General features: G+C 32.8%; 2 protein-coding genes across 5 annotated transcripts in view; one reads left to right on the top strand and one right to left on the bottom strand.

Annotated features, from left to right (window-relative positions):
• LOC149785903 (testis-expressed protein 11-like) overlaps positions 1-1,982 on the top strand; it is a 138,938-nt gene extending 136,956 nt beyond the window's left edge. Inside the window, exon 29 of the mRNA XM_089976115.1 lies at positions 1,629-1,982. Coding sequence (XP_089832241.1) covers positions 1,629-1,700 — 72 coding nt within the window. The 3' untranslated portion in view covers positions 1,701-1,982. The remainder of the gene's footprint in view (positions 1-1,628) is intronic.
• LOC149785902 (uncharacterized) overlaps positions 517-14,403 on the bottom strand; it is a 58,707-nt gene continuing 44,820 nt past the window's right edge. For 3 of the 4 annotated variants that reach the window (XM_089976116.1, XM_089976120.1, XM_089976119.1), the window contains 4 exons: positions 14,171-14,197; positions 8,048-8,277; positions 5,367-5,463; positions 517-3,693 (listed from right to left, as the gene is read on the bottom strand). In XM_089976116.1, coding sequence (XP_089832242.1) covers positions 3,622-3,693; positions 5,367-5,463; positions 8,048-8,277; positions 14,171-14,197 — 426 coding nt within the window. In that variant the 3' untranslated portion in view covers positions 517-3,621. The remainder of the gene's footprint in view (positions 3,694-5,366; positions 5,464-8,047; positions 8,278-14,170; positions 14,198-14,403) is intronic. The other variant, XM_089976117.1, reaches the window with a different exon arrangement.

Genomic DNA, 14,403 nt, shown 5'->3' with positions numbered 1-14,403 from the left:
GAGGAGGGGGTCATACCACCAGGTGAAGTGGGAGACTATATCACCTAATTTGCCTTCTTTTGTTTGGGAAGCAAGAACAATGTCACCCAGTGATTTTTCTTTAGATCTACATCATTGACTCAGCCAGGTATTTCCAATGTTGTGTTGTAACTCAAGGCAAAATGTAGACATGCACCACGCCATCGAATAGCTGATGTTGCTTTCAATTGCACAGACAAACAAAGTCTTGCATATTCACAGGCATGTGTTTTGATAACTGATTGACCATTAACCCCTCTGCAGAGTAAGTTATAGCAACTATCACTGCCCAATATCTGAACATTATCATTTCATGATAAAAACATATGAACTTGTGTTTTGAAACCTAAACAATAGCATCTAAATAGCAGTGATTGTTTTAAGAATAGAATCGGTGATATAGAGATTTTAAATTCCGTGTATGCATTATTTTCTTCATAAAATCAGTTTGAAACTGTAAGTAAACCTTTCATGCAGAAATAATGGCAGACATCGCTGTCTGGGAAGTACCACTTTATTACATTTGAGAAAATATATTAAGAAAAATATCAAATTATAGAAATCAAAGTCTAGATACTATGTTACTGAAGAATTAGCACAAAAATAGGGGACAATGCTATTTTGAAGAATTCGAGAAGCACTGTAAGGTCAAAGTTGTTTTCATGAATTTTTTTGAAAATACAGCGAAAAAAGAACAGAAGTAAATACTATTTAACCAATACCTGATGTTACTACATGTACAGTCAAATAATAAAGCCATAAATTTGCAATCACAGACCCTAACAAGATCATCTCAATAATGCAGCTGTTTCTTTCCATAAGTTTGACCAGTTTTCAGTAAGGTGTAACAAAATATTATGTATTGCTAATGTCAAGTTGAAAATGTGTATTTAACAAGTTCGGTATTCCTAACTGATGCATTGACAGTAAGAATTATGTTCATCTGAAAAGTCTGTAAAGTTCACATACATCTTATTTACCTCTAGTACAATTGCAGAAACTTTGGTTCCAAACCCTTTTCAGCTCAGTAGCCTCCTGTTATCTCAACTTGATGGAATTCTTGGAACTTATTAATGTTTTTTAGTTAATCCCATCAGTTAAAATTATTACAATATATAGCTTCTACAGTGCTCATGTAAAGTCATCTGGTCAAAATACACTACATATGAATATACATGTATAGAATGTGTTTATAATATACATACAACTCAGTAACTCAGAAAATTTTCTACTTTAAAAATATATTGCTTACAACCAGTATTAAATGCAGATACACATCCTGAGAATTAGATAGCATAATTCTAATACGAGAATGAAAAACACACACACACAGAGATATATATATATATATATATATATATATATATATATATATATATATATATATATATATACACTGCATATTTTGCTTTGCTCCCACTTCTCCCTGTTCAACTTTCACTTCTCCCTGTTCTGTCCAAAAGAAGTCACTTCTTCCTAAAATTCAAGTCTGCTTGTTCCCAGGTTCTTCATTTGTGAAATAAGCAAATAATGACTATTTTCATTACCAGTGTACAAAACAGTATCCTATGACCTTTTGTATTTATTCATGATTTTATTTATTTTTGTAGATGAATACAGTATATGGAGAAATATTAGCAAAGATAGAGGGCTGTAAGACCCGGGGAAGTCTTGAAGAATGATACATCCTGCTTCCAGTTTTTTTTCACTTTGATTAATATACAGTTGTCATTGATATAATAAAACCCATTCGTATTCATGCTGTTCTTTAAAAACAATGAAAATAATTACTTTGTTTTGTTCACTAATGTTAATATATCAGCATTGTTTCCCTTGGAATACTTCATGTTACATTTGCATTTAACAATCTTTATAATCTAATTTTTATGTAATATTTTCTTGCTCCCATAATTTAACATTTCTTAATGCTTATATGTTTTAAATAAATTCTCCAGAGAAATCTCTGTTGACTCTTATTTTTATTTGCCACAAAAAAGTTTAGATCACTCAGAAATCTACTTTTGTACACGACCTTGAACAATTTTGCCATTATACATCACAAGCATGCAGAATACTTTTAGCTTTTGGCTTTATCCAACCACAAGACTTAGTCTAAGTGTTTAAAATAAAATCACTTGATAAGACCAGAAAAAAGCCAAGATAAATATATTCTACTTAAGTATCATTTGAATGAGATTTTGCAATGAATAAATTACAGACACCAATTTGCTTTGACTTAGATGCCACTTTTTTCAAAAATATATGCTTGATGAAGGGTAAGTTTCTGCAGTTTACCACAAGCAATGTGACAAGAATGTAGCACACCAAAGACAAAGTAGCACCTATTTACCTATGCTGGTTTTCTTATCCAGGTGACTCCCATTTTATCAATTGATTTTATCAGTTGTTTTTACTTGCCTGAAATTTTCAATAAATCCAGAAAATCCCAGTGTGATCTCAATGCCATTTATGCAGGATGGTGAGATCACACAAACAAACCTTGAAAATAATATAATTTATTCATTTAAGTTCTCGGTAAATACTTGATAGTGAATTTTTAATGCTATATCATCTCCTTGCACATTAGAAACTGTAGAATTGAGTGCCAAAATCTTCAAGTATTATACATCTTGTTAGATTATATCATTGAGAGGTAATCTTTATTATTTCAAGGTGATAAATGGGGGGGGGGCAGAGTTTACATGATATATATTTTGGCATTGATGGTTAATGTTGTTTTTATTGGAAAAGGCATATTATTTATGTTTATGAAGATTTTTGGTCAGAAGTGTCAAATAGACTTTATTTTCCTAGGTTTTGAACTGCTTCTTTTTTTAGTAATAGTGCTAGACTGGCCTTCAGACTGAAAGAATGGTCTGTTACAAAGACTCTCATTAGGCTATCCAAACTCAGAATCTTGCAAACAAAGCTGTCAGAAACTATGGTTCTTTGAAATTCTTACTCATTTTAACCATCAGAGATTTTTTAATCCCCCAAAGGTTGCATGATCCTAGTCTGAGCTCTAATTTAGAAATACAGTACTGTATATGTCCACTCCAAATCGAGTTCAACTGCTAACTGCACAAACCCAACTGGGCCATTGTATAATGTGCTGGTGGACAGGTGTTTGCAGTTTGTTAGAAGTATTCATTAGAAAGAAACAACATAGACCCTGATCTGCTGGAACATTATGTGGCAGAACATCTGGATCTGTGAAGTCTGAAGTAGGACTTGACATATAAGTGAGTATATACAGTGTCTGCAGGCTGTAGAGCTACCTTCACTAGACATTATGGCAAGAATGGGGTCAGACTGATTATGAAAGTTGACCACCAATTAATAAAGGTATGCATATGTTTCTTTTTCTAAATATCATTACAGATTCTTATCTTAAGGAATCTATGGGTCACATGAGGAAGTCCATGAGTTATTGGTCTTTTCTATTTAAATGCAAAAAAAATTTAATTTAAGGAAAATAAAAAGAAACATCACACAAATATTGGCAATTATATGAAAAAATGTTTACTTCGCAGTTTATAAGAGAATGCATTTGTATTAGAAATATAAATAGGACATTATGAAGAGAAAATGAATGGGAATGACTTATGACTGGGAGAACACACTTTTTCCTGATCTCATATAGTTGACCCACAGTGTACTCATACATTTTGCTTCCTGAAAACAAAAACAAAAATCATATTTTTAAAAAGCGAAAAATGAACCTGTAAAGCATTTCAAATCAATATAATGTGAAACCTATAATATATATCAAACTCAAAAAAACTTAATATATCTTGGAAATTTTCAGCTTAAATATTATTGCAGCTTCCATTAGTTTCAGAATTTTTATTTACACATTTTTTATTATTGTATTTATTTCCTGTAAATTTAATTTCTGTTCACATTGTCAATTTCATAAGTGATTAAAATTTTTAAAATGTTTTGCATGACATGTAATCATCATATTTGTATTTTGAATTATTCTTAAGAATTTGACTTCATTTTAATATAGAATTATCGATGTATAAATTTTACCTAATCACTCACAAAGTAAACAAAATCCAAAGGACTTTATGTTAACTTTTTGAGTGATTAGGTAAAATGTATACATTGATAATACCCAACCATGATCATTTAATCCTTTAATTCCAATTCACTTCCTTTCTGTCATCATATCAGCAGATCTAATTCACTTTTAGGTAGCTTTAAGTTTTCTTTCATTAGTCTCTTGACTGCGACTGAATACATAGTTTGATCTCTGCTAGCCAAGAGTCATTGATTCTTTATATAGTAATATAGGGTAGAGTGTCAGAGTGAGTCATGCCCGTCACATAAGATACAAAAAATTTGGTTGATGCTGTTTAAAACAGGCTATTTCTTTTTCTAACAATACACTTGTGCATGGCATGAGTTGTTATAGCATTCATTGTTCTGGCTTTGTAGCCATTTTGATCTTTCGAAAGCAAAATTATGTTCATTTTTACTGATATCCATTGCTTGACACTTGAACCTGACCTTGAATAATAGCCAGTGAAACACTGTTGAAGCAAAATGCAATAATTTCTCAACATTAGCTTGTAAAGCCTGCCATATGCTTTCTTTGGCAAAAGGGGTGAATGCAGCAATTACAATGTTTTAAATTCTAATAGGCGACTTTAATCAGGAGGTTGCACATTCTGGTTGGGAATCACAAAGGTGGGTGGGTACAGCTTGTTATTATTATGGTGTAAGATGTTGGTATACACAAAGGTGGGTGGGTACAGCTTGTTATTATTATGGTGTAAGATGTTGGGATCACAAAGGTGGGTGGGTACAGCTTGTTATTATTATGGTGTAAGATGTTGGTATACACAAAGGTGGGTGGGTACAGCTTATTATTATGGTGTAAGATGTTGGTATACACAAAGGTGGGTGGGTACAGCTTGTTATTATTATGGTGTTGGTATACACAAAGCTTCAGATAAAATTATTTTGTAACTGGGAACCAAAAGTATTCTGCAGAATGTATACAAAATTCTTGATCAGTATCATGTGACCATTAATACCTAATCAGATTGCAGAGACTTCAGACCATTCATAACAGTTGGAATAATTGTATTTTATTGTTAAAATTAAACTGTTTAAAATAAACTTTCAGAACCTGTGGCCTCTGAACCAGCAATTTGTTAAAAATATAATGAAATGTTAGTGGTCCAGTCTGCAATGCAGGCAGTATTGTTGAAACGGCAATTACAGTACAACTGAATAATGAATAAAAGTTCACCTAGCTCTTTCTCATATATTTTACCTACAAGATGTCTCGAAAATCAACAATTCCTATTTTCTTTTCATGGGTGTACAGTACTTACCATTACTTTTCCTGAATGTTCTAGTTCGTTTAAAGTAAGTGGGGATGGTTTGTATGGTATAGGTGGTGGTGGCAAAGCCTCTGGAGTCTTATGTTGACTGGAATACAGATGCAAATACAAATTAAATTGGTTTTGGTTTCATGTTTGTCTTGTTGAGTAAAACACTTCAATTATTGGTGAAGTTTTGCAAATTTTATATAAACAAGCACCAGTGTAAGATCCTATTTGTCACTTTACGTAATAAGATGATCCAATCAATTCCTAAATCACTTGAAGACAAATTGTCATCACTATAGTTGAAAAGCCAGGATTTCTTCAAGTAAATTTGGTTGAAACTGGTTTAGTGGTTTTTGAGATAAAATTTAAAAGAGCAAATGTAATGGATGATCGACAATCCATGATCCTTGTGAGAAGGTTATAAAATCTCATATTAACATCTTGTGATGCACTGTACAATCAGTTTTTCAGTTTAGAAAGTTGTTTGGAAAATTTATGAATTAAATCAAAGTTGGGAAATTATTATTCAAGTTTAAAAACCTAACCATTTATATTTCCCATACATAGTATCTTTTAAAATAAGTTAATGTCAGTGCTGCATTGCTCCACTTATCAAAAAGTAATATAAAAAGTATAGACAAACTTGTATTCAAACACAATTACAAATACCAATATTCAAAATCAACTTTATCTGTCAGCACTTTTCAAGATAACTGATCTTCCTTGACTTCAAGAAAGCCTTTGATCTTGCTGATCATGAAATTCTGCTGCAAAAGTTGAACTGTTACAGGTTCGACAATCCATCTTTAAACTGGTTTAGATCATACCTAAACCAAAGGTCTCAACAAGTAAGCATTGGCAATATTAGCTCTCAAACTCGCACTATTCATTCAGGGGTCCCTCAAGGCTCAGTTTTGGGCCCTCTCCTCTTCCTTATCTATATCAATGATCTACCATTAAATAATGAATCCACAAACACAGATTTGTTTGCAGATGATGCAACCTTGTATACATCTAGTTCTGATACTGAAGTTATCCAAATGAGATTAAACTCAGATCTTATTAGAGTCCAAAACTGGGCACAACAAAATAGGATAGTAATTAATGAAGGTAAAACAAAATGTATGATTTTGGGGACGTCACAAAAGCTACACAAATCAGGGAACCCAGAACTATCTCTGGCAGTTAATAATGATCCATTAGAAAATGTCAAACATGAAAAGCTTGAGGTGTGTCTGTAGATAATAATTTATTATGGGATAAGCTTTGTAAAACACTGTCACTCAGCAGAATCAAGAAATATTTACCAGTGGAAACTTGCAATCTATACTACAAGTCATATATTCTTCCAACAATGGATTATTGTTCTTTTATATAAATGTCAACATGAAACTGCACCAGAGTATCTTCAGGACTTATTCAGGCCTTTTTCAACACAATACCAGTTAAGATCAATATCACATGGAAACCTACCACCAAAACCAAGAACAGAACAATTTAAAAAGAGCTTCCAATACTTTGGTACAGTTATGTGGAACAAGCTTCCACTACATGTAAAATCTGCTGAAAATATTAGAGTATTTAAGAAGAGATGCCATGAGCATGTATGTGTTTCTAATAGATAATGGAATTTCATATTTTAATACTAAACATGTTAAAATAAAGAGTAATTATTACTGTCTTCATATAATGTGTATTGTTATACTCTCCTTAGAGGGCCTCAAGGGAAAACAGTCTTTGACTAATGAGTCACCGTCTATAAATAAAGCATTATTATTATTATTGTTATTATTATTATACATTGTTATTACAATATAACTACAAATGTGGACTGTTTATGCAGTAACTGATTTTGTCAAGAATCTCTGAATCTTTGAAAACTTTCACATTAATCAACCTTATTGTCTCTTGAAGGTGTACTAAATATAGTTTGGGCCTAAGAGTACATATGGAAGACACTTATAAACAGCCATAACACATCTATTCAGCATACCATAAGAGTACATTTGGAAGACACTATATATAGTCCTAACACATCTATTCAGCATACCATATGAGCACATTTGGAAGACACTATATATAGTCCTAACACATCTATTTGGCATATTATGAGAGTACATATGGAAGACACTATATACAGCCCTAGTACGTCAATTTGGCATACCATATGAGTACATTTGGAAGACACTATATACAGTCCTAGTACATCAATTAGGCATACCATATGAGTACATTTGGAAGACACTATATACAGTCCTAGTACATCAATTAGGCATACCATATGAGTACATCTGGAAGACACTATATACAGTCCTAGTACGTCAATTAGGCATACCATAAACACCTGCATACAAGTCAGATCCAACTGCAAATTGCACAGCAGCAGATCTGCCATCACATAATGCACTGGTAGATCTAGGACTATGCAGTTTGTTAAGAATAATCTATAGACCCAGATCTGCTTGTGCATCATGTGACGGCAAATCAGGTCTATGTTTTTTGCAGTTGGATTCCACTTTGAGGAAATATGAACAGTAAATCGTTGCCACTATATACATTGGATAAAGGTTTCAGATGTCCATTCAGATTGTAAATCACTCAGAAGAAATTGTTTCTATCTCTGGAACTGCATGTAAGAGAGACTCGAATTATGGATGCTGGATAACACGACTAGTTTTATTTACCTTCTTTTAGAACCTCTAGATAACTTTTTAGATGTAGGCCTGCTGATGGTGGAGGCACTAGATCCTCTTTTATCTATGGAGACTTCCTGGCTCTCATCCTTATGACCTTCATATGTCACAGCTAGCGCCATCTGAGACTTTTCAGAAGAAGGCCTAAGAGGAGGCAATACAGGACTCGGACCATGAGCTTCCTCCTCCTCTTCTTCATTATCGACATTAAAGTAAGCAATCTGAAACACAAATAGTAATGTATACAGAACATTTGTGCTTTTAATGCCAGCATAATAGAATGATACAAAATGTAACTGATGCAAAAGGGAATCAAACCCAATTCATGTCTCAGAGTGCAGTGCACACAGCACTAGACCAAAAGGTCAGAACCAGCAAGGCTGGTTAGTAAGTTGCCTAGTGCTAAAACCACTACATAGAATGTACATGTAAAAAGTAAGAGAAGTGAACAATTGTATAACCCAAAGCAGTTTAAGTGAAGAATATTGTCAATATGGATACAGTTTAGCAACACTGTATTATATGTTGAATCATTAAAATGAAGATTTAAGGCTTGAGAAGATTATCACATTAGTCATATCTTCGATTCAGAAACACATTTTCAAGAAAAGACATGGGACTTATTGGACCAGTAGGTTATTATCTCTGTGGCAAAAAATGAAGATATTAAAACATATAGAAAAAAGATATTGCTGCTTCAAAGTTCTAAAAAGATGTGTGTGAATAATATGTATATTGAATTTGTATTGTGTGTTGGCTTTGTCCATGAATATATTTTGTATTTATTTAACTTGTATTGTGTGATTGATCTTTATCCATAACTGAGTATAGGAGTAGGTCCTACATGTCTAATGTCTTGTAGGGTAATGATGTTTATTAGATTTGAGACCTTGATTCTGACCTTAGAATTTTCAGGCAACAAATTTGGTTACAGTTTGATGGAAATTTCCATTATGATGCCTTCATCCTGGTACTCAAATTGTTTTTTCGGTTTTTATTTAAGATTGATGATATTAGAATTACTCATTCCATTATTTTACCATCAGTCTTAGTGGAGTCAATTTTAGTTGTTATTTGAGAGGATTTATTTATTTAAATTATTCACTGGAATTACATTGTGCTCTTAGACTTAAGGACTAAAGAATTATTGTGAATTCATTCAAGGAAAATTTGGATTATATCATTATGATACACCAAGACTATTAGTACATCAACACTCTTCCAGACTATAGGCACACAACATTCTTCAAAACTATAGGTACATCACTACTTTCAAAATTGGAATTCATTTGGATCACCACAGGAATTAATATGGAACTCTATACTTTTGGAACTGTGATATAACTTTTCGGACAATTTGGGATTTAATGTACAATACTGTAAGTTCTTTCTAAATGTTCACTTTGTATTCTAGGGAAATAAATCATTTGTCGAATTTTACAAAACTTGTTGGTTTTCTCTCATTTCTGCTATTAGTTCATGACCATAGAGTCATAACTCTCTCTCTCTCTCTCTCTCTCTCTCTCTCTCTCTATATATATATATATATATATATATATATATATATATATATATATATATATATATATATATATATATATATATATATAAAATACAATGGAATTCTGAAATTTCCTGACAGATAGGTGAGCAGGAATACAGCATGCAATATATACTTAAATATGTAGATTTAAGAATGTTAAAAAACTGAATTGACCACCATATTGTAAAATTCCTGTTGAACTGGTTAGGGTCTGAAATTGTTGGATCCATATTTCACACATTTCAATGTACTTTTTGAAAGTTAAGTTTTATCACTCAAGTAATCATTGATGGACACAGAATTAGATTAATAACAATTTCATGAATTAACATTTTCCACACTCATTTTAATTTTTGTAACTAACAAATGAAGTTCATTATAATAACTAAAACTCAATGTTAAGTGGTGTTTGTCAAAATAATACTCTTTTACTCTAGGAATCAGTGATCATTTTGATTAAAATTTTTATTGTATTTGATATTTAAACAATGGCAAAACTCAAAAGTAAAGCACATCATCACTTCAAGCACCATAAACCAAACTCAACACATCCTAGTTCATCCAACTAACAACTAATGCATCTGGCATATATGCTTGCTTCAACATCATTCTAATTCATTTGCTTGCAAATGTTTTTCTATCTGCTATTCTTTGATTGTGTATTAGACCCTAATCAATCATCTAACACACTTCCTGCAAAACTAATCTCTAGCTCTACATTACCCCAAGAGCAGTTTTTACACAGTTGTTTATACAAAATTCTTCATTAAACTTTTGGTCACTTGACTTCCATTGAGAATTGTATATTATCTATTGCCCTCAATTGCAGATTTAACTCCAATACATTGTGATGGTTATGTTTTTTTAATGGCACTTCAAACATTAATGGTTCTCTAATGCCAGATGGGAGCCAAACCCCTTTTCTAAGAATATTTAAGGCAGCTGACCTGGCTTGGCCTTGGTGAGTATAAAATCAATATTCCTTTGATTATGGCTCATGCCAGATGAGTAACAATGGTTCCCACCCAGTTTCTTATGAGCTTTGTCAGAAAAAAAATTAATATTTATCATATGACTACTGTTATTTATGTTAATATACTCATATCAAATTTTTTATATCAATAACATATGTAATAAAACCCCATTATGTCAAAAATGATGTAACATCATGCAAGGGAAAGATGAAAAAACTAAGGCATTGGAGCATATTCAAGGTCATTTGACCACATCTTCTGTGGCTGGTAAAATAAGTATTTTTCATCATGTGATAAATAGAATTTTGAACTTGTGCCCATTCAAATAAAATTACCAAATTCGTAACAAAATTTAGTTTTTACTTGTCAAGGCACACAAAAGATAGAAATTATTCAACTTGTTTCATAAATTTTATTTAAAAGGAGCACTCTTGTAAGATCCTATCTGTACTGAATTACCCAACATATGATGTGCATTCAGCTGTGAATAACACAGACCCACAGCTTCCATCCTATCTGTATGTAATTACCCAACATATGATGTGCATTCAACTGTGAATAACACAGACCCACAGCTTCCATCCTATCTGTATGTAATTACCCAACATATGATGTGCATTCAGCTGTGAATAACACAGACCCACAGCTTCCATCCTATCAGTATGTAATTACCCAACATATGATGTGCATTCAACTGTGAATAACACAGACCCCATCTTCCATCCTATCTGTATGTAATTACCCAACATATGATGTGCATTCAGCTGTGAATAACACAGACCCACAGCTTCCATCCTATCTGTATGTAATTACCCAACATATGATGTGCATTCAACTGTGAATAACACAGACCCCATCTTCCATCCTATAATAATAATAATAATAATAATAAGGACTATATTTAGAGAAGTTAACTCAGTTAGTTACAGAACTAATCTACCTTTTGGCCTTCTATCTGTTATGTACAATATATACAGTATATACAACATGACATGAAGAGTCTGGTTTGACACTAAATAATTAAGTATTTTTAATCTGTACTGAATTACCCAACATATAATGTGCATTCAGCTGTGAATAACAGACCCTTATCTTCCATCCTATCTGTACTGAATTACCCAACATATAATGTGCATTCAGCTGTGAATAACACAGACCCTGTCTTCCATCCTATCTATAATGAATTACCCAACATATGATGTGCATTCAGCTGTGAATAACACAGACCCTTATCTTCCATCCTATCTGTACTGAATTACCCAACATATAATGTGCATTCAGCTCTGAATAACACAGACCCTGTCTTCCATTCCATAATAAACCAGAAGATTTGGTAGGGTGTTTGCTTTTCACTAAAAACTCGTAAAATTGGGGTGCTCTACAGGTATTACAAACTTCTAGGAGAGTGACAGATGTAACGTGAAGTAGTTTGCATTTGCAACATGCACAGTGGAGAGTTGTTGTTGTTGTTGTAGGGTTTAACGCCATTTTTCAGCACACAATAGGCTATACATGGCGGCCAGTATTAATGGTGGAGGGAGAACCCGGGAAAACTCCGGAAAGAACCACCGACCCACGAGAAGCTACTGGCAAGCTTTCTCACATACCCACATTGGCCGAATCCAAGACTCGAACCCACGCAGACAGAGGTGAGATGGCAGTGATCCGTAACAGACAGCACTTTAGACCACTTGGCCAATCAGGGCCCCCACACTGGAGAGAATGTTGGTATACCTTTTGCTATTTTCATGTACTATGGCTGAAATTTCTTTACATACTGTACTTGTGGAAACTGTACTTGATCCAAGTACACAGGTAATCAAAATGACTTCTCTCAGTGCTTGAAAAATCAGCCTGAATTAGTCTAAAGTACACTATCTTTAGCAATTAACGTAGCAAAAACAAATCTGCCAGAGTAGGCAATACGAGCTTCAGAAATTGCAATGAATGAATTAAAAAATATATAAAAAGTAAAAAAGTTTTTGCATCATTTTTTTAAAAATTCATCATTTAAAATCCTGGAATAGAAAATGACCAAGCAGAGCTGGCAGTTTTTTTTTTTAACAAGTGCACATCTGATGTCTGGCTAGACTGAATACTTTGTAACATGAATCATATACCAGTATAAAGGGAATTAAAAGTTCTTGTAACAAGACCTAAGATATACGAGATCTTTTTTAAATATCCAAGATAACCATTGAAGAAGACATTTTTCTTGAAAAATCTAACCCTATACAAAATATGAAACTGCTGAGCACCACCAAATATACGATGTAGACCCTGTACTGTTGACTGGGTCTATACAGTTACAGAAAAGGCAGACTGGGTCTATACAGTTTGTGGTTGGGTGCACATGACAAGCAAAAGCAAATACAAAACATTATGAAATCAGTAAAAAGAATTTAATTAAAACAACAAATTTTTTCAATATCTCACTTTACCCTGGATATACTTGTTCTAAAGTATCTTGTTTCATTTTCATTTGATTTCTTCGTTAATGTTCTCTTGCCTTTATTCTATTTGTGATCAGTGAAATGTAAGTACTGTTATAATTGGGACTTTTATTCAACATAACAAAATTGATCGTCAACTCTCAGTTTAAAAAATGCATTGACATTGTTATAAATTTTCTATCATAGTTTAAACAAATTATTTTTTGACCACATGTTACAACCATAATTAAATATAAATTGGATAGATAATCCAAATTAGTGTTCTTTTAAATGTATTCATATGTGAAGATGCAGGTTCAATCAACAGCTTGTCTGAGGTTTTAGTTTTATCAAATTCATTACTGAATTATTCCAACATTAATCAAGAAATTCTTAGAGACTGACAGTAAAACAAATAGTGGTTTGCAGACCAAGGTATTTAAAAATCAAGTCTAAGATATTTACACTACCATTTATAAGCCCACTGGTCTTGTATACAATTTCATGGGAAGTATGGCATTTACTGCATAGTTGACTAAATTTGGTTATAGGCCCACTGGTCTTGTATACAATTTCATGGGAAGTATGGCATTTACTGCATAGTTGACTAAATTTGGTTATAGGCCCACTGGTCTTGTATACAATTTCATGGGAAGTATGGCATTTACTGCATAGTTGACTAAATTTGGTTATAGGCCCACTGGTCTTGTATACAATTTCATGGGAAGTATGGCATTTACTGCATAGTTGACTAAATTTGGTTATAGGCCCACTGGTCTTGTATACAATTTCATGGGAAGTATGGCATTTACTGCATAGTTGACTAAATTTGGTTATAGGCCCACTGGTCTTGTATACAATTTCATGGGAAGTATGGCATTTACTGCATAGTTGACTAAATTTGGTTATAGGCCCACTGGTCTTGTATACAATTTCATGGGAATTATGGCATTTACTGCATAGTTGACTAAATCTGGTTATAGGCCCACTGGTCTTGTATACAATTTCATGGGAAGTATGGCATTTACCGCATAGTTGACTAAATTTGGTTTGGTCTTGAAATTGAAACTTTTACATGAAGACAGTACAAGATTTCTTTAGTACAACTAAATCCACACTCAAAAATAAAACATCAGCTACACAGTTTCTCTACTGCAACACCTACACTGGAGACACCACAAAATGCATCACGCTGAAATGAGAGTAGCAAGGAAGGAGTCATAAGTTAGTTTCCAAGATAAATACAATGTGTGAATTCCAGAAAAGTCAACCTGGTTCCTTTATTGCTAAAAATTAAATGCATTTAATTCTAACATATACTTTTCATATATATTTCTTCATTTTAACTTAAGTACATTATGACTGAAAGTAAGTATGCATAAGATCTACCTTATATAC

This window comes from Sinohyriopsis cumingii, chromosome 12, assembly GCF_028554795.1.
Source record: "Sinohyriopsis cumingii isolate HCF-2022 chromosome 12, ASM2855479v2, whole genome shotgun sequence".
Taxonomy (NCBI): domain Eukaryota; kingdom Metazoa; phylum Mollusca; class Bivalvia; order Unionida; family Unionidae; genus Sinohyriopsis; species Sinohyriopsis cumingii.
The sequence above is the reverse complement of the archived record's forward strand: the minus strand, read 5'-3'. Positions and strand labels throughout refer to the sequence as shown.